Source organism: Fusarium mangiferae, assembly GCF_900044065.1.
Source record: "Fusarium mangiferae strain MRC7560 genome assembly, contig: FMAN_scaffold002, whole genome shotgun sequence".
Lineage (NCBI taxonomy): Eukaryota > Fungi > Ascomycota > Sordariomycetes > Hypocreales > Nectriaceae > Fusarium > Fusarium mangiferae.
This window is the reverse complement of record NW_024573922.1, coordinates 3019040-3045905: the sequence shown is the minus strand read 5'-3', so window position 1 is coordinate 3045905 and position 26866 is coordinate 3019040. Positions and strand designations below refer to the sequence as shown.

Below are 26866 nucleotides of genomic sequence, written 5' to 3'. Positions count from 1 at the left end.
ACGAACTTGAGGCAAGCGAGAGACTATTCAAGAGGAGTTGAGCAGGAATGAGCACGTTTTGCAGGGATCTTACTCCATAGTGTCTCCACCAGGGGAATCCACCGAAGCACGGCAAACCTTGGGATGTGGACGGAACATGAAGCTTTCCAGCCCTAGATTTGGGTTTAAAGTATTATCAGGGATCGAATCAGTGATGGAAGAATCTCGCGTTATTAATATCTCCCTCATCCTTCGGCATAACCTTAATTCTTTACCCTATTTCTGCTCTTGCATGTCGCTTCTTAATTCTCCGGCAGTCTTACTCCATACGAGTCTTGGAAACAGCTCAATCTTTCTCAGTGGAACCTCAACTCCTTGATATTCATTCGCCTTACGGATACTTATCTCCCCAGCCAGCCACTTTCTGGTTCAAAATAATACAGACTTGGTTCAGTTCAAGTCAGATTCACTGTCCATTATCGATTACATCATCCAAGCATCACTGTTCAACTCGAGTGAAAACACCAACCTAACAACTCATCATGGATCACGGAGGAATGGGCGGTAGCGGTGCTGCCTGTAAGGTCGACGTAAGATTTACTGCCAAGAGATACCAAGTTTTCGTTGACTAATAACCTCAGATGTTGTGGAATTGGAACACAATCGATGCGTGCTTCCTGGCCTCATCATGGCAAATCAAGAACCAGGGCATGATGGCTGCTACCTGTATTGGCGTTATCCTCCTCGTTATTCTCGTCGAGTTCTTCCGGCGCATGGGCAAGGAATACGATGCCCTTCTTCAGCGTGGCTTCCAGCGGCAAGCCACCACTCACAGTGTCGCTCTCGCCGCCGCGGGTTGCACAGGAGCTGTCGTTCCCACAAGTCAAACACTTACATATCGAGCCTCACCTCTGCAGCAATTCATCCGCGCATTCATCCACGCTGCTACTTTTGCGGGAGCCTACATCATCATGCTCTTGGCCATGTACTTCAACGGCTATGTCATCATTAGCATCTTTATTGGTGCTGGCCTCGGCAAGTTCTTTTGTGACTGGCTCGTTGTAAGGATCAATGTCGAAGATCTGACAGCCCCTGATGATAAGGCCAAGGGGATTGAGGAGACAACTGTTTGCTGCGGCTGAATATGTGTCGAATGTATGGACCAGAGCTGATATATACAATGGAGGTTTGACATGACAAGTCTTTTTACTAGTGATACCCGTAAAACCCTTTTTGAGATCAAATTACCTCGGCCAGTAGAGACCCACAGCGAGGATCTTGATATCCTTGGGAAAGCATTAGTTGTGAACATCTTGTAGAGGCTTCCTACTGACTAAAGTAGTCTGTGGTAAGGGAACGGTATCACAATTTTGAGTTGTTGGTGTACCGCTGTGCACCCATTACACTATTTGCGAGTGACCTTGATCACTTATTTATAGTATCACAGGTCTATTTCAACAGCGGCAAAGGAAATATTTATACCCAACTAAAACTCAAAGAACCCGTCTCGAGAATTTATCTATACTACGACCTTGCTCGAGGAATGCATACTGGTTGTTCCGACCATCTCCAGGTGTGAGGATATAGGGTAGCACGGCATGGATCCTGTGTAGCTAGTAGGTGATATAAAACTTTAAACATGTGTCCTAAGAAATGATGGAAAGACTCGGATAATACGGTAATATTTTATAGTATCTCCCGACAAGTTTACCATAATCTTTACCTTGCTTACTTTCTTATCCCGATTTAAGGTCTGAAGGTTTCCGGAACCCTGCCTCGAGGTGGGGTAACACATAGCCTACTCTCCAGGACGTTTGCTGTTGACTGCCCCAAAGCATCTGGCCATCAAGGTTGACCTACATAACTTGATTGAGACAGTTACCAATGGCTCGTTGCTCATGCTGTCCACTTACAAGACTACTGTCTGATAATTATGTCAAAGCACCATGTTTCAAGTAGCTGTGCTTTGCCCAACTAAGGTAGTTACAAGTAGTTCGAGACCAATACTAAAGCTTTGTGAAGTAGTACTCGACAGGGGTCACGATCTGAGGCCTCAGCCGGCATTTGATGTATGGGCAGTAGTGGAGCAAACAGGAAAAATAACTTGCTCATATCTCTCTCACCACCCTAAATCCATAGACATTCACCATATGATACTCAAATGGAAGAATAGAGAAGTATGGTCTTTATCTCTGTCAATATCTTGCCACTATCATGAGCGACTTGGTCAAAATCACCGAGGGGCCGTACCAGGAAGGCCCATAATGGATCTGTGATTACCTAGGGGATCGAACGTTGGTTGGAAGAGCCAGGGCGGCCTGAGACGAGAATGATGGCTTTTTGGCATCTGGGAGACTTCCTTAATAAATACGTGCTCAATCCAGCTCCAATCAACTTATGACCTGAGGTGATTTATTTCCAAGCGGCCCCGGTCGCCGTCAGATCGACCACGCCACAGATCAATCCACCACATACAAGACTGTCGAGAGCCTCGTCAGCGCTCTACAGTTAACTGCAATATTTGAAGGCAGAATATCCTCCGATATTACTTTGATCTTCTTCTTATTATATTTGATATTTAACGTCGTTGACAGACTACACAGCATACACAGCAGGCCTTCAGCATCATGTCTTCATATTCTTCCAGTCTATCGAGTTCATACTCAGGCTCACCAACTTCAAGTTCTGCTTCACTTTCATTCCACCATCATATGTCTTCCCCAGGAAGAGATACCGGCAAGATTGGAGACGAGATGGGAATAATCAGAACCTGGTTTTCAGTATTGGACGATAGTGAACGATCATCTGCCCTCCACTCGATCGCAGAACTACCAAGTCTGCGAGAGATTGAACCATTGATCCAGGCACTCAAAGACCGCAAGCGAGAATTATGGAGGCAACAAGAGAAACTCATCATCCAGCCTCCCGTAAAGCCGAAATGGATCATGCCAATATTCCCGCATAACTCTCAAGATCCTCGATGGGCTGCCAAATGGCTTCGAGCTTTGAGGTTGCACAAGTATGAAAGATGCTTGTCAGGAATGTCTCCAGCTCAAGTTTCACGTCTAGAAGACGAGGATTTGCAGCAGCTGGGCATTGATACCGTTGGCGCCAGGGCAAAGATGCTTCGCGTAAGTAATGAGGATACCAAAGCCTGTATTTGTTATGTTATCTAACATGATATAGGCCATCCACAATGTATAGAACTCAACATGTCATGCTTAATTATCAGCAGACCAACGGGTTTGGTCATGACTCGATCTTCGTCACGAATTTCCATGGCGAGCATTCCTTCTAGGACATTTCATTTTCACACCAGGCTTAGGGAAGGGTAAGAAAACCAGCGGGAAAAATACGGCATTGCCAGATTTTATACAAGAAAGCCACCACGGAATGGCACAGTGGTCTGAGATCTGGCATTAGTGGTGTTGGGGTGGTTTGACATGGGAAACAATGGCGTTGGGGTATGGGATTGGAGGGGCTATAAAACGATGCCGCATCCGGCATCAGATAGCTTTGGCGTCAGAGGGTCTTTACATATTACAAATTTCCATAAAAACAACTGTACATATTCATATTTTATTACCATTCAAATTGGCCATGCTAGGTATCTATTATTATGCCCTAGACATCCGAGACTTGGCGATCAGCGGCAGATCTACGACATGATGCTGGTCCAACCAGATCCAACGTGACCCGAAAGTCCGAATGTGACGCTGAATTTGCGGGTTAATCACGAGGCTCTTACGAACCTGATACCTACCTAGTTGGCTTTGTATTTGTAGTCATGCAGTATAGTAATCCAATACTGTTCTTATTATTCTCATTATTGGAACACAAAATAAAAGGCCCAATTGGAATATACTCTCAAGTCACACTGCCACTCGCGCTTCCCTTTTCCAGTTTATTAAGGCAGTGAAGCAAGTCAGGTACTGGCAGAAGGTCACAAGTAGCAAGTGGTGCTTGCGCAACCAAAACCAATAGTTCAGGTGCCATCGACTCAGCTCAAACTACCTACTAACTGATCCTCCCTTCAACGTACCTCGACAAGGCATCATCAACAACTAGAACGAGCTATCGACTTTGTTTTCGATAATTCCTACTCAGCTCTGGACTCGGCTTGACTCGTCCTGGTCCTGAATTGTCAAACAATGAATTATGGCCATGGCCACCGCGTCAGCAAACATCTCTAGCACCCCGAAACGCAAGCGTGGAGAAGAAACCTGGGCATCTCCTATACAATTCACTTTTGTGCATGACCCTTTATCGTCTTCCTCTCACCCTTCTTCAGTCACAACTCAAGCAGACACTGAAGATGGCAGCGATAGCTCACGATCAAGGGTCCTTGCCCACAGGTTCCGTGGTCTTGCACTGGGAAGTGGGGGCGGGGCAACAGTCAGCAACGAAGACAGTGATAATCTCATGGATGAGGACAAGTCGATGAGGAAGCGACAGAAACCCGATGAGATTATGAGCGAGGTAGAAGCAGCTCCAACTGTCCAAGAAGTGGTCGATCTTGACGGAAAGTCTGTCCTACCATCAAAAGAACCGCTGCAACCTTTCGAAGGTCGTGTGCACGAAGAACCTTGGCAACAAAAGCAAAACCACGGGAGCCTGCATTATGCATACCCGTCTATCAACCGGCTCTCCGAGTCAAAATCGAGAGTCAAGAAGAGAACAGGCTCGCCGCCACTCCGCATGAAGCGCCCTTCTCGGCGGCCCTTTGAGGACCCAGACGAAGAAGAGGTCCAGATCGTTGACCCTGTCAGAGCTGCGCTGACGTGGCATGAAGATGAGATCACCATATACGACCCTGATGATGAGGATGACGACGGTATTGGAATCAACGGTATCGGATTCAAACCCACACCAGCTCTTGCGCATGCACGCGCCATGAGACGGAGACAGCAGATGGCAGAGTATCGCAAACGAGAAGAGAGTGAGGCACGAGCACGACGCAGTCAGCGACGTGGTCGTGGTTCGGGAGTCAAGTTCGGACGATCAGAGGAGCAGTCACCGCCGCGAAAGGTCAGATTCACGGACACGGATGCTTCGAGTGTTGCGATTACTACAGGATAACGTTATTATTTGGCGCCAACGCTTATAAGGACGCTGGCTGCGGCTATAGATTTTTTTTGGCGATTACTTTGGCGTTTCTTTATTCTAGCGATTTGGAGGAAGCGGCGTATCAATCACGAAGAAATTTGATGGTTCTTTCATGGGGATTCATGGTTGGTGAAAATTGAAGGGATCGTTGGCAAATACATCCAAGGCCTAATCAAGCCGCTTTATACCCTGGTCTTCAAAGATCATACAACACCACTACGATTCGGTGCTCAATTCACGGAAGCATTTCTTTATACTTACTCTTTTCGTCTAGGTTTGTCTTTTTGCGCTTGGGATTTTATCAAGCTATATCCAAACCATAAGATATACACCCTTACACAAATAATAGTACATAGGAGAGGCCATGTGCTCAACCTGATGGTCACCAGACCTTATACCATGGCTTTACTGCAGCCTTCTTTTCAGCCTCCAGTTTGTCGTGCTCACGCCTTGCCTCTTGGATCTTTCTTGCTTGCTCTCTCCTATTCTCTGACACCACCTCAATGTGTCGTTTCATTTGTCGACGTTCCTCGCGGCGTAGGTACTGGCACCATTCGTATGATGCCATGCTTCCAAGAACAAACATTCCAACAGCCCAGTTTGCAGCGCTACCGGGGTTCCCTTCACTCCTTTTAGACCATGCCTTAAACTAAAAGTTCAACATTGTCCACTCACCTTTGAGGACAAACCTCAATCCTCCAATACCGGCACCAGATGCTATTCCTGTGATGAAGCCCTGTCGAGCACAAGGAGTATTTGCAACATTGGCAAAATCATCCTTCTTGATCATAGAAACGGCCTCTGATATAGTTGGCCTATTATTCGTCGGTGTCGTTCCATGTTCGCCGTTGATTGTGGTAGCTTCGTTTTGCTCTATGGGTTTCGACCAGACATGCAGAGTCTTATCGCCGGGCATCGGTTGCCCATCCTGTGGATTTGAAGCCATTCCTGGCTATAATTGCGACGCAACTGGTGTCATGAACAAGATCGTACAGCCAAATCTCGACTTTCTTTAGAAGCACGTGGGATAAGACCGATGACGCTTGACAAGCAAGGCTTGCATCGGGAGTCTTGATGGCCCGTGCACGCCTCGTTGCTCTGTCGAAAGTCCATTAAAGTAAAGTGGAGTGCAATCGCGTCGCGAGGGCGCGTCTAAACGCGTCTCACGCTTCCAATTTATCCAATCTCGGTCCAGGCTTTAGGGACTCCCTTCATTTACTTTGTTCCGATACGCTCCGCTCAGTGTTGACTTTGCAAACAACTTTTTCCTCTCGATTCTTTTCTTCTTCTGTGTTATATTAACTGCTCTTATACAATTCCCCTCTCTCCATGTCGAATCTCTGTTCCCTGACATCGTCAACTGCTTGTTAAACCACACTCCTTTTGGGGAGACCCCCAGAACACTCAATGCCCAACACAAGTCTTCGTCGCCCTCAGAAGGGCTTCCGCCGAGGAGGCAAAGTTGCCTACCATGGCAACCGAACACGCACATTCGCGGCCTCATCCAGGAACGAGGCCACATCAGCAGACGAGAAATGGGAACGAACACGGCTAGCACACAGCATTGACGAGAACATGGGCTTTGCGCGTTATGAGAGCGGAAAGAAGAGAGAAGGCTGGCTAGTCAACATCCAACCCACATCTGTCGAGGACGAACGGATACCGGGTGGTCGAGCCGCTGTCGACTGCTATTTTATCGAAGAAGACGGCTCGACCTTCAAAGCTACTGTGGAATTTGACCCATACTTCTTGATCGCTGTCAAGAAAGGACGAGAGTCTGAGGTTGAGGAATGGGTCAAGAGAGTTGCCGGAGGTGGCGTTGTCAAGTCGATTCGAAGAGTCGAGAAAGACGATCTCAATATGCCCAACCACTTGCTCGGCTACCGAAGGACATTTCTGGAGTTGAGATTTGCCAATGTCAATGACCTCATGGCTGCGAGAAAAGATATCATGCCTATCGCGGAAAAGAACAAGAAGAATATGAATGCTATGGATGCCTACGCCGAGGTGGCAACGTAAGTGCTCAACTGATCTCTGGCAGGATCGAGCTAACACGAGACAGCTCAAATGGCGACTTCGACCTTTTTGATGATTCACGAGATGACGACCGAAATATGAATACTGCCCTTTCCGATGCGAGCGACTTTATCGTCGATATAAGAGAGTATGATGTACCATACCATGTACGAGTAATGATAGATTTAGGTATGATCAACCCTTGCCCACACTCTCTACAAGCTTTACATGATGTTTGCAACCAAGTATTTGCTACTTCAGAGCCCTCAAAGGCCATGAGACTACTATTCACCATTGCCCTGATTATTGCTTCTATACAGTCCTCCATTCTGCCTTAAACCCTTTCTAATCACCTACTGACATGGACACCCAGATATACGAGCCGGAACGTGGTACTTTGTTGAAGCCAAACATGGTGTCACCAAAATTTGCCCAAACGAAGAGAGGTCGTTGCCGGCTGAACCTGTAGTAATGGCTTATGATATTGAAACATCAAAGCTGCCTCTCAAATTCCCTGATGCTGCCACCGATCAGATTATCATGATTTCTTACATGATCGATGGCCAAGGGTTCTTAATTACCAACCGACAAATCCTTTCAGAAGACATTGGCGACTTCGACTACACACCCAAACCAGAATACCCGGGCCCCTTTATGATTTTTAACGAACCCGATGAAAAGGCCGTCATCGAGAGATTCTTCCTCCACATCAAGGAGGCACGACCTACCGTCATTGCGACTTACAACGGTGACTTTTTTGATTGGCCCTTTGTGGAAGCACGGGCTAGCATCAATGGAATTGATATGTATCAAGAGATTGGATGGAAGAAGGACAACGAGGATCAGTACAAGTGTAACTACAGTGTGCACATGGACTGCTTCCATTGGGTTAACCGAGATTCGTATCTTCCTCAAGGTTCTCGCGGTCTGAAAGCCGTCACTGTCGCGAAGCTCGGATACGACCCAGACGAGCTGGATCCTGAATTGATGACACCATATGCGACTGAGCGACCACAAACACTCGCTGAATACTCGGTCTCCGATGCCGTTGCAACATATTACCTGTACATGAAATATGTGCACCCTTTCATTTTCTCACTTTGCACGATTCTACCTTTGAGCGGTGATGAAGTATTGAGAAAGGGAACTGGTACACTCTGCGAGATGCTCCTGATGGTACAAGCATTTCAACGAGAAATTGTACTTCCGAATAAGTATATCACACCAAAGGAGGCCTTCTGGGACGGACATCTCCTCGATTCAGAGACCTATGTCGGTGGCCACGTTGAAAGTATCGAAGCAGGAGTCTTTCGAGCTGATATCCCGGTTGATTTTGCTGTGGACCCTGGAGCTATTGACGAGCTCCTCGGCGATTTAGATGCTGCCCTCAAATTCGTAATCACAGTTGAGGAGAAGAAGAACTTTGATGATGTAGAGAACTACGAAGAAGTAAAGGCTCAGATCGTCGAGAGGTTGAACAAGCTCAAAGAAGCGCCGAACCGTAACGAAAAGCCCCTGATTTACCATCTGGATGTCGCATCGATGTACCCCAACATCATGACAACCAACCGATTGCAGCCTGACTCTATGATTCAAGAGTCCGACTGCGCTGCCTGCGACTTCAATCGACCTGGAAAGACATGCGATAGAAGGTTACCGTGGGCTTGGCGAGGAGAATACTTGCCCCCAAAACGAGATGAGTATAATATGATTAAAAATGCACTTCAGAACGAGAAGTTCCCTGGTAAATATCCCAGTTCTCCTATGAGAACCTTCCAGGAACTCAGTGCCGATGAGCAAGCCAATCTTGTACGAAAACGCCTTCAGCTATATTCTCAGAAGGTCTACCACAAAATCCATGATTCAACAACTATTGTGCGAGAGGCAATCATCTGCCAAAGAGAAAACCCCTTTTATATCAACACCGTACGAGACTTCCGTGATCGTCGATATGACTACAAGGGCAAAGCCAAGGTTTGGAAGGGAAAGACGTCATCCTTACAGTCTGCTGGTGCTGCCCAGAGCGAGGTTGATGCTGCCAAGAAGATGATTATTCTCTACGACTCGCTGCAATTGGCGCACAAAGTTATTTTAAACTCATTCTACGGCTATGTGATGAGAAAGGGATCTCGTTGGTACTCACTCGAAATGGCTGGCGTCACTTGTTTGACGGGTGCTCACATTATTCAAATGGCTCGACAACTGGTCGAACGGCTAGGACGACCTCTGGAATTGGATACCGACGGCATCTGGTGCATGCTTCCCGCAACCTTCCCCGAGAACTTCTCCTTCAAACTCAAGGGTGGCAAGAAACTCAACATCTCATATCCCTGTGTTATGCTTAACCACCACGTTCATGCAAAATTCACCAACCATCAATACCAGACACTCGTTGATAAGAAGACCTTCAAGTACGAAACACACAGCGACAACTCCATTTTTTTCGAAGTCGATGGTCCATACAAAGCTATGGTTCTGCCCACATCGAAAGAAGAAGACAAAAACTTGAAGAAGCGTTACGCTGTCTTCAACGATGACGGCAGTCTTGCTGAGTTGAAAGGTTTCGAGGTGAAACGTCGTGGTGAGCTCAAGCTCATCAAAATCTTCCAGCAACAAATTTTCAAATTTTTCCTCGAAGGCGAAACACTGGCCGAATGTTATGGAGCCGTTGCTAAGGTTGCCAACCGTTGGCTAGATGTTCTGCACAGCAAGGGCACAACATTGGCAGACGAGGAGTTGATGGAACTCATTTCTGAGAATCGAAGCATGTCCAAAACACTAGAGGAGTACGGAAACCAGAAGTCAACCAGTATCACAACTGCCAAGCGTCTAGCAGATTTCTTGGGTGAGCAGATGGTAAAGGACAAGGGACTGAACTGTAAGTTCATCATCTGTGCTCGACCCAAAAATGCACCCGTTACAGAACGAGCTGTTCCGGTGGCCATCTTCTCTGCGGAGGAATCTGTGAAGCGTACATATCTGAGGAAGTGGCTAAAGGAGGAGCCCACTGACACTGATCCTCGTGCACTCCTTGACTGGGATTATTACCTGGAGCGATTGGGCTCTGTTATCCAGAAGCTGATCACCATTCCTGCCGCTCTCCAAAAGGTCCGCAACCCTGTACCTCGAGTGCCACATCCTGACTGGCTTCAAAGGAGGATCAACATCAAGGACGACAAACTGAAGCAGAAGAAGCTCACTGATCTCTTCAAAAAGAGTCCACTGGAAGACATCACCAACATTAGTGGTTCTCGACTGGATGATGTAGAAGATTTCGGTAGCAAGCTTTTGAAGCCCAAACAAGTCAACGCAGTCATTGCATCCTCGCAGGCCGCAACGACGGTTCAGAAGCGCAAGTCTCCTGAGCCAGCAGAGAACTCCGATCCCATGTCTGCACTTCCTGAAGTTATGCCAAGTGCTTCGGAGAACTATGAGGCATTCTTGATGTACCAGAAGAAGAAGTGGAAGTTACAGAAGCAAGCCAGAATCCGTCGACGGCAATTGTTTGGTGACCGAAGAGGCGGTGCAGTCAACAATCTTCAGCAAACATTCATGAAACAGGCGCACACTACTTACATGAGTAACTGGCAGGTCTTGCACCTTAAAGCGACTGAGACTCCTGGTATTGTCATGGCATATGTCCTTATCGATGCCAAGATCCACACGCTTAAGGTCAATGTTCCTCGGCAAGTCTTCCTCAACCTCAAGAGTAAGGATCTTCCCGATGTTGAAGTGGAAGGCTGTGAAGTCGAACAGGTCAATTACACTCTTCCCAATGGCCATCCATCAAGCCATCTCTTTAAGTTAACTGTATCGGAAGATATTTACTTCAACGAGAGCGAGAAGTTCTCCTTACTCTTCAACCATCCTAGTGTTGAGGGTGTGTATGAGAAGCAAGTACCCCTGCACATGAGAGCTGTCTTGCGTCTCGGAAATCAGTGTACCATCGACGCAACACAACATGCTGTGCTGGGAAAGGGTCTTGAACAAGGCTTTGATCTGGCTGGTCTGAAGCGACCAGCCAAGACACGAACGTATCTCGAGACGTCGCCACTGGCTTACATTTACGTTTCTCACATTACAACTGGAGAACGACAGATTTTCGGTATCTTCTCTACCACTAATGACCAAGCTCACGTCGTTATTCTGCAGAAGAACAAGGACTCCGGTCAAGATCTTCCCAATATCTCCAAAATGTATTCAGAGATGCTCGCTAGACGGCATGCGGAGGCAGCTGGTACCAACTGGCAGGATTGTTTTACCTACCAGGAGAAACTCCACATCAAGATCACCCAAGTGACAACCCGACGCAAGGCTCACTTGGAGATAGGTGATGTTGTCAAGAAGCTGCGCAAGGACGAGCCACGACCACAGATGATGGTTATCCAGTCGTCTCAGCGTAAACTGCTCATCCATGATGTCCCTATCTTGGGAGAATTCCCAGTCCTCCCCTTGAAATACGATGTAGGAGATAGCTCTCTACCTCCTCTTGGGTGGCAATCTGTCATCGCCAAGCGACTTGTTGGCCATTATCTTGGTCTTGGATCCTGGATTCTACACCTTACCGCTTTGGCTCGTTACGGTGATGTGCCTCTGTGTAATTTGGAACGAGACGATCCCCGATTCTTGATCGATGTTGCCTATGCCCGGCGCCTTCAAGCCAATGGAGTCGTGCTTTGGTGGTCTCCCGATGCTCGTCCTGATCATGCTGGATATGAAAAGGACGATCTTCTGGGCCCTCTCGACACAGTCAAAATGCCAAATGTCAACAATCCAGGAACCTTCTCGTCTGTGTGTATCGACATAGATGTCAGAAATCTGGCTATCAACACTATCCTGACCTCATCTCTTATCAACGAGCTTGAGGGTGCCGACTCCGTCTCGTTCAATCCCGCTGCTGACGACTCAGAGGCACTTGCATCCGAGAACGCATTTGCCAATGCTGGCGTTCAGGTGCTGCGTGAGATGGTGAAGGCTTGGTGGACTGAAGCTTGTCGTGGAAGTACCATGGCCGATGTTCTCGTGCAACATCTTGTTCGCTGGGTCGAGAACCCCGACTCTTTTATGTACGATCGAGCCCTGCACTACTATGTGCAGATGATGTCTCGAAAGGCCTTCCAGCAGCTCATGGCTGACTTCCGTCGAGTGGGATCTCAGGTCATTTTTGCTAACGCCAACCGTCTTATCCTCCAAACCACAAAGGCCGAGGTCGGCAACGCATATGCGTATAGCGAGTATATCATTAAGTCGATCAAGAGCAAGCCACTCTTTCACTTTATCGACTTGGAGATTAAGGAGTATTGGGACTATCTTGTATGGTACGATGAGTTTAACTACGGAGGCAAGGCCTGCCAGGAGGTTATCGAAGCTGAAGAACAGAACCTCGAAACTGTCATGCACTGGCAGATGGCAACCTTCTTGCCTGTTCGACTACAGTCCACATTTCAGGACTGGGTAATTGAGTTCATACAGCTGATGCATCAACTCAAGCGGCCTCATAACGGCGACCCAGATGGTACACCACGTCTGACACAGCTACCAAGCAAGAGCCTGGAGGACCATGAAGGTCAGATTTTATTAGGCAAGGCATTCGAGAAACCTCTGAAGAAGGATATCATTGGCCTCCTCAACAAGCAGAAGCGTGAGCTACTTCATCCAGAGCTTGCACAGGACTATACATTCCCCGTCCTTCCCGGGTCACACCTTGAACCTCGAAATCCTATCCTCGAGCTTGTCAAGTCACTTATGCAAGTTTTATCGCTTGACAAAAACATCACACTTGAAGCTCGATTACTTCGGAAAGAGCTTCTAGCCTTGTTCGAGGTGCGTGAGTTCTCCAAAGACGGTAGCTTCACAAACCCATCAGAGAGCCTTCGTCTTCCTCAGATATCCTGTGACAGCTGCACTATGATGCGAGATCTAGACCTATGCAGAGACGAAGATCTCTTTGGCGAAGGTGCTGCTTGGTGCTGCGGCTTCTGTGGCACTGAGTTCGATCGTGTCGCCATAGAAGAGCGACTATTGGGCATAGTAGAGAGCTGGATTGTGGAATGGACAACGCAGGATCTCAAATGTGCCCGGTGCGGTGCACTGAGACTGAACGACTTTATGGAACACTGTACCTGCAGTGGAGAGTGGAAGGAAATTGTGTCACGACAAGACGTGAGCAAGAAACTCGGGGTTATGAGGAGGGTGGCCAAATTCTACGGGCTAAGAATGCTCAGTGATGTGGTCGAGGAACTCCACAAAGGTTTATGAACGGCGTCATGATGGTTACAATGGAGTTGCTTACACTATACTGAAGACAGTAGTGGAGGAGTAGAAGTGATTTAGAGCATAATTATCATACCCCATAATGATTTGGGCAACACAAAGTCAAGCATTATAGTAAGGAGGCCATTCTAACGTTGACTGAGCTTCTTTGTGATTCCCGCACAATGCTTTCCTTCTATCACTTGATAATTCTGCTCGTGCTGAAACAATGCCATTAGCCTACGCCAAGAACACTATCCCCAGTCCTTCGGGTTCCCAAGGTCGAGTCCTATCGAGGACAGAATCCTCAGCGAGATCGAAAACGGCATGCTCTAATTGCTGTATCTTCACATGGTTCTCTTGAGGCATGATAGAGATTTGCCGTGTCCAGTGGATGAGCCCACTGTAGTGGTTTCCCTTAGCAGCCGATGATTTCCCCATGTGTGGGATCAGACAATGTAGTAAGGGGTTTGGCCACCAAGAGCAGAAAGCTCTGCCATATACTGATCTCTGGCATAGGATACACAATTGGTCCCAAGAGTTCCGTGCCAAGCGGATCATTCCAAGAGCCAGAGAGTAACTGGGTGGGTGAGAGTGTTTCTTGGGAAGCTGCCTATATAAGGCAGAACCATTTGAATTCAAAGTCGAATATGCTTTCATTATAGATCATATGGTTCCAGCTAACGTTCTGGTATATATTGCTTGATAAGTCGGCAAAGCTTGACTTTTTCTTGTCTCAACATCAGAGAGTCGTTGCAACATAATGAGCTCACAAGAAGTATCAACGCAACTGATCAATGTTCGGCTCAATTTAGAGGGCACCAAATACAGTAATAATGACTCCAACAAAGCCATCAATAGAGAGTGCAAGATCGATAGAGGGAGGTCAAGATTCAAGGCACTTGTTGAATAAGACATTGGCAGGTCTGGCTCTCGAATGCCCGTTGCCTTTATCTTAATGGGCACTGCATAAGTGAGGTAAACATATCTAATAAAGGATACTTCCCTCGTTCAATGTGAAATAATTCAGGAACCTTTAACCCAGAACCTCCACTGCTACGTAGGTGCCTCGCCTACATAAGCATCTACTGCTCAAATTGAATGATGATGACGACCCTACACTACATTTCCTGACTACGGAAAGGATACTTGGTTAAGCCATCTATAAGTCTAGGATTGATTTCCTTTCTTCAAGCAACTTCCAATTGCAAGTACATTTTAGGTACAACAAAGGGGTGAATATTGTGAGATAAGCAATCAAGTTATTTGATAATTTAATGAATGACAGGAAGATTAGCAACTCTTACGGTACGACGCCTAATAATGAAGCACAAAAAACCCATGCACTATACCAAGAACAAATACCTATGAAACTACGGACTTCTCCCAAATCGTGAGGGGTTGATCAAACATCGTTGGGGGCCAAAAAGTCCCAGGTATCCCCAGTCCGCCTAACGTACCTCGCGTGGAAGGGGAAGAGAGAAAGGAGAACGAAGAGCAATCAACAAGTCGAGCATGTTTATGACAATATCAGCCATCAATACCCGTGGCCATTTGGTCCTCATTTTCATGTTTTGCTTTCTTTCCATATAGTTTAGCTGGACCCAAGTTATTTAGGCCCTCTCCCCCCCTGTCTGTCCTGCATCATCAATCAGCCTTACCACTTATACTTGGCACCCCTTCAGAGACCGAGTGGTTCGCCCACCTCTGCAGAGACCGCCAGCTTTCTTCAGGCAACCACAGTCCCCTATGACCAAGGGAAGGCCCCAGTTCCGAATGTTTTGCATTTTCTCCATTCCTTGTTCGACCCCTCAAAATTTACTTTGTCCGTTTTTTCCCTCAATTGCAGCCTCACAAAGCCATTGTGAGTTAATCAACTCACACAATGAACAACCTCAGGCGCAAGGACCACCGCGGGGCCGTTGACTTCAACGGTCCCGGCCATTACCACGGCCCCACAGTCCGGCATCGGACCGTCCAAGCAGTATCGACGCCTCTCACGACACCGGCTTCAATTGCTCTGTCGATGTCAAAGACTACTGTCTCCCCTGGTCTCATGTCTTTTGATTTTTTTCAGCAGCCAATTCAATCAATTCATTCCGATTTCAACATTGGCTGCTATCGGTCTGCTTCACCAGCCAAGTTGGACCTGGGCCTGGAGTCTTGTGCCAATTGGGCTGGTGAACTCGACATGCGAGAGATGAGTACAATTTCTACCATCAGTGCCGATACTTCTTCTACTGGTTCCATTTTCTCCTCTGTTCCGACCGAATTCAGTGATGCAATGACCGTCCGTAACGGTAGAGGTCGCTCAAGAGGTCCGAGTCCGCTAAGTCGAGGTGGGCGAACTAACAGCACTGATAATTCGACGCCTTCTTTCGTCTGCCTTGGCCCTCAATGCCAGCGAGCTTTCTCGTCTGACAAGGACCTCAAATCCCACGTCAAATCTTGTCACACGTATCTGTGTAACTGGGCTGGCTGTGACCAGCCGAGCTTTTCCACCAGGGACGGACTCATCTACCATGTCAAAGTCAAACATCTTGTCATTTGTCCATCACCCGGCTGCACAGAGACGACATTTCAGAGTATTCGCCTTCTTCAGTCTCACATAGCCATGGCTCACCCTGAGGATGGCAGAGATGATGCAAAGGAATGGGAGCTTCCAGCAAAGATGAATGCAATCATAAAGACGGGCAACAGGTCATCGTCAAGTGAAACGCCCACCACTACTCTTGCGTCCCTCAAAAGAAAGAACAGAGATCAGGATACAGATATGTCTACGGATGTGGTTAAGACGAAACATCAATGTCAAGATCGCCTACAGGTCGTCGTCGAGAAGCAAGCTAGAAAGAACACTGGTAAGGTCATCAAGTCTCCCTTACCTTAATAGCTCAAAGACTGACCATCAAAGGTACTCCACGAAGTGCTGAAAGTCCGACAGACCTTATCAGAGGGCGAGCCTCACGGTGTATAGAGGTAACGAGCTTTCCTCTGGTCTTTGAGCACGCCATTCTTCCTTTTCTTTCCCAATATCTGCCTCTCTGGGTTGGGCCCCGTCACGTAGTCACTGTCACTCGAGGCAAATCCCCACAGATGAAGCGAATTTGCATCATGGCTCCAAGAATCATTTCTCGTGCTCGAAAGATTATCATTGTCAGCCACGTTCAAGATCTTATTCCCAGCAACTTTTCCAAGCTAGTCACGTTTGCTTTTACGCAAGGAGAGGTCAATCGCACCGTTACCTGGGCTCGTGGCCTAGACAAAAATCACAGAGACGATATTTGTGCCGCGAGAAACCCCTACTTCTTCCGCGATCCTTGCATGGGTGACAGTATCGGTGTCACAGGAAATGGGGTATTTGAAGATAGCACTGCTACCCTTGGTCCTTGCATCACCGTTGGTGGTGGGAGTTACTGGTTGGGCAACTTTCATCCCTTCATGGAGGCCTACCAACAGCTCGTTCAAGTGGAGGTTGAGCATCCATCTTCCCAAGATCGCAAGCGATGCATAGACGAGGGGCATGATGCCATGGCCCAGGAAACGAACTTCAGGCTCGGTAAGCTCGAAGTCACATCAGGTCTGAACCTCAAGACGACGAGAATTTCACATGATCCTTATTGGGATGAGTGTGATATGGATAGGCCCCTTGTCGTAACAGACTGGGCTCTCATCGGTGCTCGTACTTCACAAGCAAACATCCTTCGCAAATTCCCCTCAGAAACCCAGCCTCCAACTCAGGAACCAACCGTAGCTACTACAACCGCTATTTTGCCAGGTGCAGATGTTCTGTCTAGCGGTCGAACATCTGGCTATCAGCGCGGTCAGATTTGCGAGATTCCTGCGTATGTCTCTGGCGTGGAGAACCAGACGCAGAAGGCTACAAGAGAATGGTTCATCGAGGAACCATGGCCGCAAGAGGATGAGGATGCCTGGATACGTGGAGGCATTGGAGTCAACGGCGACAGTGGCGCTGGAGTTGTTGACGCCAATACGCATGGTTTAATCGGTCAAGTCTGGGGTCGCAATAACTATTGGGGGCCCGGACAACGTGTCACCTACTTCACTCCCATCGCAGACATTTTCGACGATATTCAGGAAAAGTGTGGGCAGCAGTCACGCCCTCAACTTCCGCAGCATCGCGATGAAGCAAACTGCTTTCCGTTACATCCATCATGTCGTCAGTGCTTCGATCTACGGGTATACCTCAATAGTAGCAGGAGGAGCTCGCGGATGTCGCTCCAAAGCATGATAATGGGTACAGGTGATGGCGACCAGGATCTGACCTCTATTGAGGCTGTCTCTGAGCTAGCTACACCAAAGGATTACCACCGCTATTCGGGCATCGAAGAGACTCTGGCTTCTCTCAGCGGAATCGTCTCTCCAGCAGGGCCCAGTGGTTATCCTGGTACTCCCATGATAGCCGATATGAAGAGCCCCTATGCTACCGAGCTGGATCTTGGTGATCTGTATGGGCCAGAGGCCACTGCGCCAACTCAGGCTCGAAAGAGAAGAACGTCTTGTCTAGCGCCGGCGCCGGCTCCAGGTAAATGGAAGAAGCAGAGAACTGGTGATTGATCAGCCAGCGAAACCTCCTCGTGCCATCTTCTTTGCCCGAGCATCGCGTCTATTGTGGTTCGCCCGAGACCCCTTATTTGCTTCCTTGTTCTTCCTAGCACTTTCTGTCTCCTTCTCGCCCGTAGGCCCAGCAACATTGCCGCCTCTTCCCCGGCCTCGCCCTCGTCCACGGCCACCACCTCTGCCACCCCTAGATGATCCACCGTCAGGTTCGCTTCCTTCTTCTCCTGAGCCAGCTGGAGATTCTCGCCAAGATGTGCGTTCTAATTGCGCTTGTTGTCCACTAAAGGCATACTTGGCCTCTAATCGTCGCTTCTGCTGGGGGTTCCTGACTAAGATGAGGGCCCATCCCTCTATGGCTTCATCTGTCATTCCAGTCTCTTCCCGCAATTTGGCTCGCGGGTTACCTCGCCTTGTGCCAGCATCACGGTCAAACAGCTTTGAATCCATCTGGTACGCACGGAATAATGCCTCCTCGTTGCTGTCGCTCGCCGCATCGGCTTCCTGGTTGGAGGCGTCAACAGTGCCACCCACATCGTCAGCATCATAAGTATCATCACGCTCGTCATCATCAGAATCGAATGCCGCGAGGGCAGAGAAAATGGCCGATTTGTTAGGCGCATTTGCTTTATCTTTGAGCATTTCATCGGCGTTCTTGCCTGGTTTCTTTCCAAATGAAACCTTGGAAACGTCCATGGCAAGGCGGTCGAAGTCGTCGTCGTCAAAAACATTGTGTCGTGTGGGAACCTGAGGCGGAGTAGGTCGCGGTGCGAGCTCTGTGTGTCCTGCTTCAGGGTGTGATGACCTGATGATGAATTAACAAATAATCGCCACTTGATAATAGGTAGATTGCTGTAACGTACAAGGACTCCCTGCGATCGGCATTAGCCAAGTGAGGCGGTAGAGTCTCACTTAGTAAATTGGCAACGACCTGCTCCACGTCCTCTCCGTATTCATCGAGACATTTGGACACAAAGCCGGATCCTAAATTGGGAAACAAATCCTGAACCTGAGTGATTTGGCTCATTTTATGAACATGAATGTCGGCATTCACTTCTTGCTGCGTTATTTTGCCTTTACCTTTATCCAATCTCCGTCTTGTAAGTCGTTTGGGACGGACCATGGTTCCCTTTCTGTAGCCCTCCAAGGCCGTAATTCGCTTCTTGAAATTTTCGGTCGCCGCGCCGGTATCCTCCGCCCTCCGTAGTAATATCTTCAAGAGGGGGGTGTTGGTGATGAGTTCAGGGACCAGTGAGTCGTTGACATTGAGAGGGCCAGCCTTGTGGGCATCAGCCGCTTCCTTGAGGGCGTATAGTTGATCACTCAGCATCGACCATTTGGCTGGTTCAGTATCTATTAACCCAACCAGACATAGATACGTCGTGGTCAATATCACTTTGCGTAGAGGAGGATTCATGACGCGGAAGCACACAATGAGGCCATCGAGGAAATCAGATCCCGCAAGGAATAAAGTGCAGGTATCCGACGAAGCATGTAGAAGATAGTTCAGTCGTATCAAGCGAGCTTCGACGCTCTTCAAATCGCCCTTGATACCAGCCTCTAACTGTGGAATAAGTTGCTTCTTCAGGGCAGTCAATGCAGCCTCAAGCGCAGCAGCATGTCGTTGAAAGAGCTGTGCAATGAGAGGGGCAGTAGCTTTCCTGGGGAATATTCTTGCGATGTTTGCCAAGAACGCATAATCGAATAGCTGAGGAGGCGGAGATACATTGAAGATCCTCGATACGAGCTGAAATACGGCTTTTGGTAGTGTTGTCGAGTGAGAGTCTAGTATTGTGAAGCCTGCCTCTGCTGTCTCCTCTGCGAAGGAGACTAGGAATGTTGCAATGGAGTCGTCACGGGCCAAGGCTGCCTTGATTTCCTTTTCAGAAAGGGACGAAATGGCACGGCAAATAGATGTCCAGGATTGTAGAAGCGTATCCCATTCGCTGGAGGAGAGATGCTGTCGCCATGATGACTGGGGGAATGGTGCGAGGGGTGGTAAAGAGACCATGGTTGTGTGTCTTTGTGTGCGTGGTAAAGTCTTGATGTTGTACGCTGAAATGAGTGCAATTTTGTGCTTGAAGAGGATTTCAAGAGAAAAGCGAGTCGATCTTATAGACTGCCGTCCATGACCTTCATAAATATCGTGGCTCAAGCGTGCGTTTGCATCGCCGGATGATTCATCAGAAAGTGGATTCTCACAGCTGCAAGCTGATGAAGTCAACCTGGAGGAGATACAAAGATACTTTTCTACCGCTTAAGCCAATCAATGGCTCTGATTATGAAAGCGCTTAAGTGCTCCTGGACTAGTGCATCTTTTACCCGAGAGCTGCCCTGGTAGGTAGTAGTTAATGCTACAAGGTAAACACTAAGCAAACATCTTTAGAGGATTTCACTGATGAGCTTTATTGATATTCTCTAGCATTCGATAAAACTCTTATAAATTTAACCACTTGAAATAGGGCCTGCTGTAACAAAACCACACAGCAACTTACTGAAATTGCACTGACACTGATGCCACTCTTCACTTTGCTTGCCTCGTGAAGTTGTTTCTTTTACTGTCTAGATTATGCATCCAACAATCCCCAATGATTATACATAACGCCAATTAATGCATTCTCCTGAATCGTCTAACGCCATCTACTCATCCTCGACTCCTCATCTCCACATCATATATAAAACAAGTTGTGAACTGACTCGACTCCTTGGCTAGAAGTCCCATAGTGTACATTCTCGGGGAGGCGGGAGTTCGGGCATCAGGCCACCCTCAAAGGTCCCAGTCTGTGCGAAGGCCATCCACTGAGCCTTGGACTTGTCGTCGTACATCTCAGGGGGCAATTCTGTATCCGCTGAGAATGCCGGAGGACCATCTGGGAACCAAATCCGTCGCCAGGTCCCATCAAATTCTCGGATTCCGGGCTTGCCATCCTTGTAAATAACTGATTTGCCCTTGAACATTGATAGCCGACCATCCATGCCTTTTGAGCTATAGCTCTCGATTGGTGGATGTTGTCTACTGCTGGTCGGTGGATATGGGCCTGTCGAAGTGGCGGCTGTCGCTGCTGCTGCTGCCGCTGGGGGTTTTTGAGCCTGTGTTGTAGCAAACGGGTTCGCGGCAGCTGGTGCAGCGTTGGAGGGTTGACCAAAAGGATTCGCTGGTTTCTGCTGCGAGGGTTGACCAAATGAATTGCTCGCTGGTGGTTGGTTATTCTGCGATGCAAAACCATTCGACTGAGTCCGTGAAGGTTGGCCAAATGGACTGTTTGTGGGTGGATTTGAGGTCGCGTTAGATGCACCAAATGGTGTTGACGTTGCCGGTGCTGCAGCATTGGAAGGTTGGCCAAATGGCGAGCTTCCCTGAGCAGGCTGTGAGGGCTGTCCAAACGGATTCGCCGGGGCATTGTTCTGGTTATTATTGTTGGATCCGAAAGGATTGGCAGGCTGACTGGCTGTTGCGCTACCACTCGGAGCACCAAATGGGTTCGCTGCAGGGGCACTATTGTTATTTGCGACGGCACCGAATGGGCTAGAGCTGTTGTTCGTTCCACTTGGTGCTCCGAAGGGACTCGGTTTCTGGCCAAGTTGGCTGGCTTGGCCAAAGGCACTGCCCTGCGCATTTATCTGTGACGGTTGACCGAATGCGCTGCCTTGTGTATTTGGCTGTGACGGTTGGCCGAAGACATTGCCTTGGGCATTTGGTTGCGAAGGCTGTCCAAAGGCTGGTGTGCCAAACGGGTTGGGCTTTGCGCCTAAAGCTGAAGGTTGGCCAAAAGCAGAGCCTGGCTGTGACGGCTGGCCAAAGGTTGAGGCTTGCGCTGGCTTGCCGAATGCTGAGGCGGTTTGACCCAACTGTGATGGTTGTCCGAACGCTGAAGGTTGCGATGGCTGACCAAAGACCGAGCCTCCTCCTTGAGCTGGCTGCGATGGTTGACCAAACGACGGTGCACCAAACGCGCTTGGTTTCGCGCCGAGAGTCGATGGCTGCCCAAAGGCGCTTCCACCGGTCGGTGCGCCACCACCAAAAGGACTTGAAGCATTGGTGTTGTTGGACCCGAACGGGGTTGGCTGAGCGCCAGTATCGGCGATTGTCGACTTGGGTCGCTTCCCAACGAGAAATTCGCCAAAGGGAGCTCCTTGGGTTCCCTGTTTGCAAATATCGTGCCGATTCGGGTGATTATTTTCTTCGCCTACGATAAACTGAATTGCTCCTTTAACGTCGCGCAGAGCGGTCTGCATTTGTTGCTGTGCTTGGGCATATAGCTCTTGGGCTTCGTTAAGCTGCGGTCGAATCTAGGTCAGTCTGGACGGTCGCATAGAGACCGATTGAATGGGCGCTCACAGCTTGCTGTTCGTTCCCCGACGCTTTTCCCATCATGAAGTGTAGCCGCAGCTCTTCAAAGCTCTGTTCGCGCGGATATCCGCCAAAGAGCTGACCAGGAGCATCTCGCCCTGGCGCATAGGCCGAGAGGATCCATTGCGGAACTTCGTTCGTCAAATCCTTTTCGATGGTGTCGATAGTAATGTTGTATTTGTCTGCTGAGTCGTCAATTCTTATCCCGTGTATCAACATCTATCGTGTTGTTCGTACCAGCAGGGTTTTGATTGCTCCCTCCTCCAAGAGCTCCAAAGCGGTTCGAGGGTTGATTTCGATTGTTTGGGTTTACATGTTCGAATCTGCAACTATCTATAGACAAGTCAGTGTGATCAGAAGGAGAACAATGCAGCCCACAGAATCCAAATTAAACGTACTGCCAAATTTGCAGTTGCCCTGCTGAAAAAATTTACACAAAGTCATCCTTTGACGATGATTGACTGCGAGTTGCGTGTTGGTTTGGTCGAGTCAAATTATGAGCGTAGAAACTTGGACACGCGCCAGGAGTCAAATGAGCCAAGTGCCAAACTGCCTCATGACATACTCCAGTTGCGTATTAATCGCGTTCGCTGGATTCGGGTGGATTATTTCAAATGTCTAGAAAAGCGAAGTTAAGAGAGGGAAAGAAAATAACTAACAGAGAAAGTTTAGAGAAGGATAGAAAGCATTCTCAGCCTTTCCCCAGCCTCGTTGGGCCCATCGGGTTTTTGCGAACGCTTGTCACAAGTGCTCAATTAGTGGGTCGTCACCGATGGGCTAGAGCCTGAAGCTCACTGGAGCACTGCCCCGTGGAGCAAGAAAGCTTCCCGTCCATCATGTTCCTTTCCATTTGGACTGGGAAGAAGGGACCTCGATAAATACATTAAGAAGCGTCTCTGCCCCTTTATCTCTACCTACCTAGGTAGCTTATCTAAATACTTGTCACTTAATAATTATTTAACAGAATTTATACTGCCTCTAGGAAGCTGTTTAACTTCTACAGCAAATTTCGAGATAAAAAGGTCTTTATTCCACTTGTTTCACTTTCAATTTTAACTCGTTTATTTTTGCTTCATTCAACTATTCGTACCATTCAATCATGAGTTTTGAGTTCTTCTCCTACCGGATCCAAAATTAACATCTCCCTGACTACCTTACCTCCTAGGTAGGTAGGTGTCTGTGTCTTATGTCCTGTACATCCATTTCATAAACTCCTATTCCTCTCCTACTCTTTATACGATAGAGCTCACGCCTTGATGTGTGCCGCCTTACGGAACTCAATCATAGGTCCGTTCTTAGCACTCGTAAATGTATCAACCAACTGCATCTCGCTTGGTCGGTGTCGACCCCATTCATTCTTAGGGTTGCCCTCGGCAGGATCCACGATACCAATAGCCTTGCGCATATCATAAAGATACATAGTGCGGGCAAGTGTGTTTGTCATCTCAACATAGGCGAGACCCTTGCCAATACAGCCACGGGGCCCAATGCTAAAGGGGCAGTATGCACTGGCAGCCAGAGCAACCTCATCCTCGGTTGTCTTCTCGCCAGTGAGGGGGTTGAGGGCACCAACGAGCCATCGCTCAGGGACGTACTCATATGGTGAGGGGTAGTAGGACTCATTGTGGTGGATGGTATAATGGGGAACGCCAATAACGGTGCCCTCGGGAATCGCACGGCCTTCAACGGTGATACCTCCGGCGAGAACCTCACGTGGAAGAATACCACCGACAGATGGAGAGAGACGCATAGCTTCATCGATACAGGCTCGGAGGTAAGTGCAAGATGCGAGAGCAGCACCTTGGCAGATCTCCTCGACATCGTTGAACTTGCTTCGGATTTCTTCGGTGACTCGCTCGAGAGCGCGGGGGCATCGGACAAGGTAGAAGAGGGTGGCAGCCATCGCGGTCGATGTGGTGTCAGATCCAGCAATGATACTATTCAGTTATTAGTTGGAGTGTAACGGAGTCGTCTGGTACCACTTACAGTAGGTTGGACTCGGACCAGAGCTCAGGAGTGCTGAAGCCCTGGCCAGTCTCGGGATCGCGAGCCTTAAGAAGATAGTAGAAGAAATCGCGGCGATCTGTCTCCTCGCCAAGCTTGGTGCGCTCTGCAAGTTGGCCCTTGCTGTAGCCCATGTAGCGAGCACGACCAGCAGCGAGTCCAGGGAAGAGGATCTTGTCCAGATTGAGTTTGTTCACGATGGGCATAGTTCCACACTATGAAGGTCAGTTTCATCCCTTGCCAAATCGGAAGATAGCAGGTACACTTACGAGAAGATGGCGGGTTGTAGCAGCTTCAACAAGCTCCAGGGCAAAGCGGTTAGTCGGGCTCTCGAGCATGTGGAAAGCCTTGCCGAAGCACAAATCGCCAAGAATATCCATAGCAAGGTAATTGCACCAGTCGCTCATCTTTCGAGGCTTGGTCCAGCCCTTGGTCTCTTCTCCGGAACCCTCCAACATACCAATCTGCTCGCAGAAAGTACGGACGTTACCCAAGATGTATCGCTGCATCTCCTTCATAGCGCTCTCGGAGAAGGCCTGAGACATGACACGGCGCTTACGGGCATGGACCTCCTTATCGCGCGTGTTATGCGTATTGGCGGTAGGGTGAACGAAGGCATTGTAGAATTCGGCCTTGCGGACGTTTGTGCGGAAACCGTATATCTCCTTGAGAGCCTTGTTGGAGTTGAAGCAAAGCGAGTTGGGGCCGAAGCGGACAACTGGGCCGTATTTTTGGTGCATGCGCCAGAACTCGAGCTGTCTGTCACCTTTCCAGGCGTGGTAGAGCTGGTATCCATCTGTGATCTTAGCGATGAATGGGCCTGGGTACTTGGCTAGAGGGTGAAAGAAGACCCGGTAAACAACAATGCCGAAGCCCTGGCCACATATGAGTGTCTGATTATCATAGAAGCTGTAGGCAGTGTTGACTTACATAGAGGGCTAGTCCTCCAAACAACAACCCCACGTATACCAACAGATGTGTTAAGCTGAAGGTCATCTTGTCTGTCTCACACGCAGAAAGGGTGAGTCTCTAAGAAGCAGTGAGAATAAGAGGTAGACAACAGATCAAGAGAGACGGAGGCCCCGGAGGAGTTATATACGTCTTATCAAGAAAGAAAGCGATACACCTCCATACCTACACGACGACAGCAGCCCCATGACCACCCTCTTTTCTATCTAGCCCATCATGCCCGCCCACTTCTCATGTTTCGCTGACTTCTTCCATCCCTGGTCTGGGTCTAGGCGAGACGCTCATAATCGGCTGGCGGCGGCACACAAAGCTTGTCAATAATCACAAACTTGTTGAAGGTGGAGGGGTGAGCCATGAAGTCTTCAAGCGGCTAAGTTCGGATTGGAAACGACGGAACAGTATTGGATCGCGGAGAATTGAGAGATTGTGGGGGAGCTTCTGAGATTGTGGGGTTTTGAGTTTGCCATTTGGGGAATTGTTATTATTTCAATCCATGATTGTATCTAGCTTTGACTCTCAGTTACGAGGGGCATGAACTCGGAATTTTAATCTTTGGTATTGGCAGCGTTCTTACAATGGTAGTTATCCGTCCAGTGTTCAGATCTAATATATAAATCCCGTTGACTCCCACTCGTGAAATAACCATCATAGTGATGCAATACATCGTTGGCTCGCTCACAGCAATGCTCAGGCGTTGTTCCTAGTCCAGCCTCTTCACCTCCAAATGTCACCTGTCATTTCAAAAAAGGACAGTCAGCCGCCAATCAGTTATCCACGTCAAGCCAAGGTCTTTATGCCGTCATGAATAATGTGTGTAATACGAATGATTGTTGAACCCTCGGTCTTTGCTCCAACTCGGCACTCATCACACAAGCGGCTCTGGTCCGTCATGCGGAATCACACAGATACTCTTTTTTCTTGGTCATACCTGGCGCATCAGCGGGCGACAGGGGCTTGTGAACCTCACATGCCCGACGATGACCGCGGCGTTGTGGAGTTTCGGCGGTCCGAGTGGGGACGGAGATATTTCTTTGCGGGGTGGGCACGGAAATCTGCAGTTTTCGTCAGTGTACATCCATGATGCAAGCTTGACAACGGTTCTTTTGCAGAAATACATCCAGAAATGGATACGATAGGGTAATTCTCTCGGCGGACCTTGTTGGTCAGCAGCTGACCGATTTCGTGGTAAGTCTGCGTCAATATACTTGAGGTTCATTGTAACTCTGTTATCTCGCTGGAACACAAGCCTTTTACATCGGTCGTGGAGGTTTGTGTGGAAGAATAACAAACATTATTGAAACAATGGCAAACTATAATGCCACGCGCTGACCCCGTAAGCAATACACACACTCCCCGTCAGGCACCTAGTAAACAATTGCCTTCAAATGGATCTTATATATGGACGACACCACATGAATCACCTGCTCCGTGAATAATGGATGGGGAATACCCTATAGCACTGGCCTCGAGAGATAAGTATTTTCGACAAGGAATATTTTGCTGCATCTTCGGATCACTATCATACAGCCAATACACATACAACAAGAGTATATATTGCGTGCACAAGAATTAAGCACATGAACATCACCGCCGTACATTATTCATCATCCATAT

The 26866-nt window shown here is 48.4% G+C and overlaps 9 protein-coding genes across 9 annotated transcripts; 5 read left to right on the top strand and 4 right to left on the bottom strand.

Moving 5' to 3' along the window:
- Positions 1-521: 521 nt before the first annotated feature.
- On the top strand, positions 522-1121 carry FMAN_05693 (uncharacterized protein; the record flags this gene model as incomplete). The annotated part of the gene is made up of 2 exons (XM_041827621.1): positions 522-569; positions 621-1121. The coding sequence occupies 2 exons, from the start codon at positions 522-524 to the stop codon at positions 1119-1121; spliced, it is 549 nt and encodes a 182-aa protein (XP_041678565.1).
- Positions 1122-2606: 1485 nt separating this feature from the next.
- FMAN_05694 (uncharacterized protein) lies at positions 2607-3183 on the top strand (the record flags this gene model as incomplete). The annotated part of the gene is made up of 2 exons (XM_041827618.1): positions 2607-3110; positions 3166-3183. The coding sequence occupies 2 exons, from the start codon at positions 2607-2609 to the stop codon at positions 3181-3183; spliced, it is 522 nt and encodes a 173-aa protein (XP_041678564.1).
- A 960-nt stretch (positions 3184-4143) lies between these two features.
- FMAN_05695 (uncharacterized protein) lies at positions 4144-5058 on the top strand (the record flags this gene model as incomplete). The annotated part of the gene is made up of 1 exon (XM_041827617.1): positions 4144-5058. The coding sequence occupies one exon, from the start codon at positions 4144-4146 to the stop codon at positions 5056-5058; it is 915 nt and encodes a 304-aa protein (XP_041678563.1).
- Positions 5059-5467: 409 nt separating this feature from the next.
- On the bottom strand, positions 5468-6031 carry FMAN_05696 (uncharacterized protein; the record flags this gene model as incomplete). Its single annotated transcript, XM_041827616.1, has 2 exons — positions 5468-5706; positions 5761-6031. 2 exons carry the CDS (start codon positions 6029-6031, stop codon positions 5468-5470), a joined length of 510 nt encoding a protein of 169 aa, XP_041678562.1.
- A 461-nt stretch (positions 6032-6492) lies between these two features.
- On the top strand, positions 6493-13359 carry FMAN_05697 (putative DNA polymerase epsilon, calytic chain POL2; the record flags this gene model as incomplete). Its single annotated transcript, XM_041827615.1, has 3 exons — positions 6493-7100; positions 7148-7290; positions 7475-13359. The coding sequence occupies 3 exons, from the start codon at positions 6493-6495 to the stop codon at positions 13357-13359; spliced, it is 6636 nt and encodes a 2211-aa protein (XP_041678561.1).
- Positions 13360-15238: 1879 nt separating this feature from the next.
- FMAN_05698 (putative DNA polymerase epsilon, calytic chain POL2) lies at positions 15239-17900 on the top strand (the record flags this gene model as incomplete). The annotated part of the gene is made up of 3 exons (XM_041827614.1): positions 15239-16211; positions 16265-17819; positions 17879-17900. The coding sequence occupies 3 exons, from the start codon at positions 15239-15241 to the stop codon at positions 17898-17900; spliced, it is 2550 nt and encodes an 849-aa protein (XP_041678560.1).
- A 28-nt stretch (positions 17901-17928) lies between these two features.
- FMAN_05699 (uncharacterized protein) lies at positions 17929-19939 on the bottom strand (the record flags this gene model as incomplete). Its single annotated transcript, XM_041827613.1, has 2 exons — positions 17929-18733; positions 18792-19939. The coding sequence occupies 2 exons, from the start codon at positions 19937-19939 to the stop codon at positions 17929-17931; spliced, it is 1953 nt and encodes a 650-aa protein (XP_041678559.1).
- Positions 19940-20637: 698 nt separating this feature from the next.
- FMAN_05700 (uncharacterized protein) lies at positions 20638-22723 on the bottom strand (the record flags this gene model as incomplete). Its single annotated transcript, XM_041827612.1, has 4 exons — positions 20638-22206; positions 22268-22461; positions 22517-22612; positions 22678-22723. The coding sequence occupies 4 exons, from the start codon at positions 22721-22723 to the stop codon at positions 20638-20640; spliced, it is 1905 nt and encodes a 634-aa protein (XP_041678558.1).
- An 802-nt stretch (positions 22724-23525) lies between these two features.
- Positions 23526-25279, bottom strand: FMAN_05701 (uncharacterized protein; the record flags this gene model as incomplete). Its single annotated transcript, XM_041827611.1, has 4 exons — positions 23526-24216; positions 24266-24498; positions 24553-25176; positions 25214-25279. The coding sequence occupies 4 exons, from the start codon at positions 25277-25279 to the stop codon at positions 23526-23528; spliced, it is 1614 nt and encodes a 537-aa protein (XP_041678557.1).
- Positions 25280-26866: the final 1587 nt, after the last annotated feature.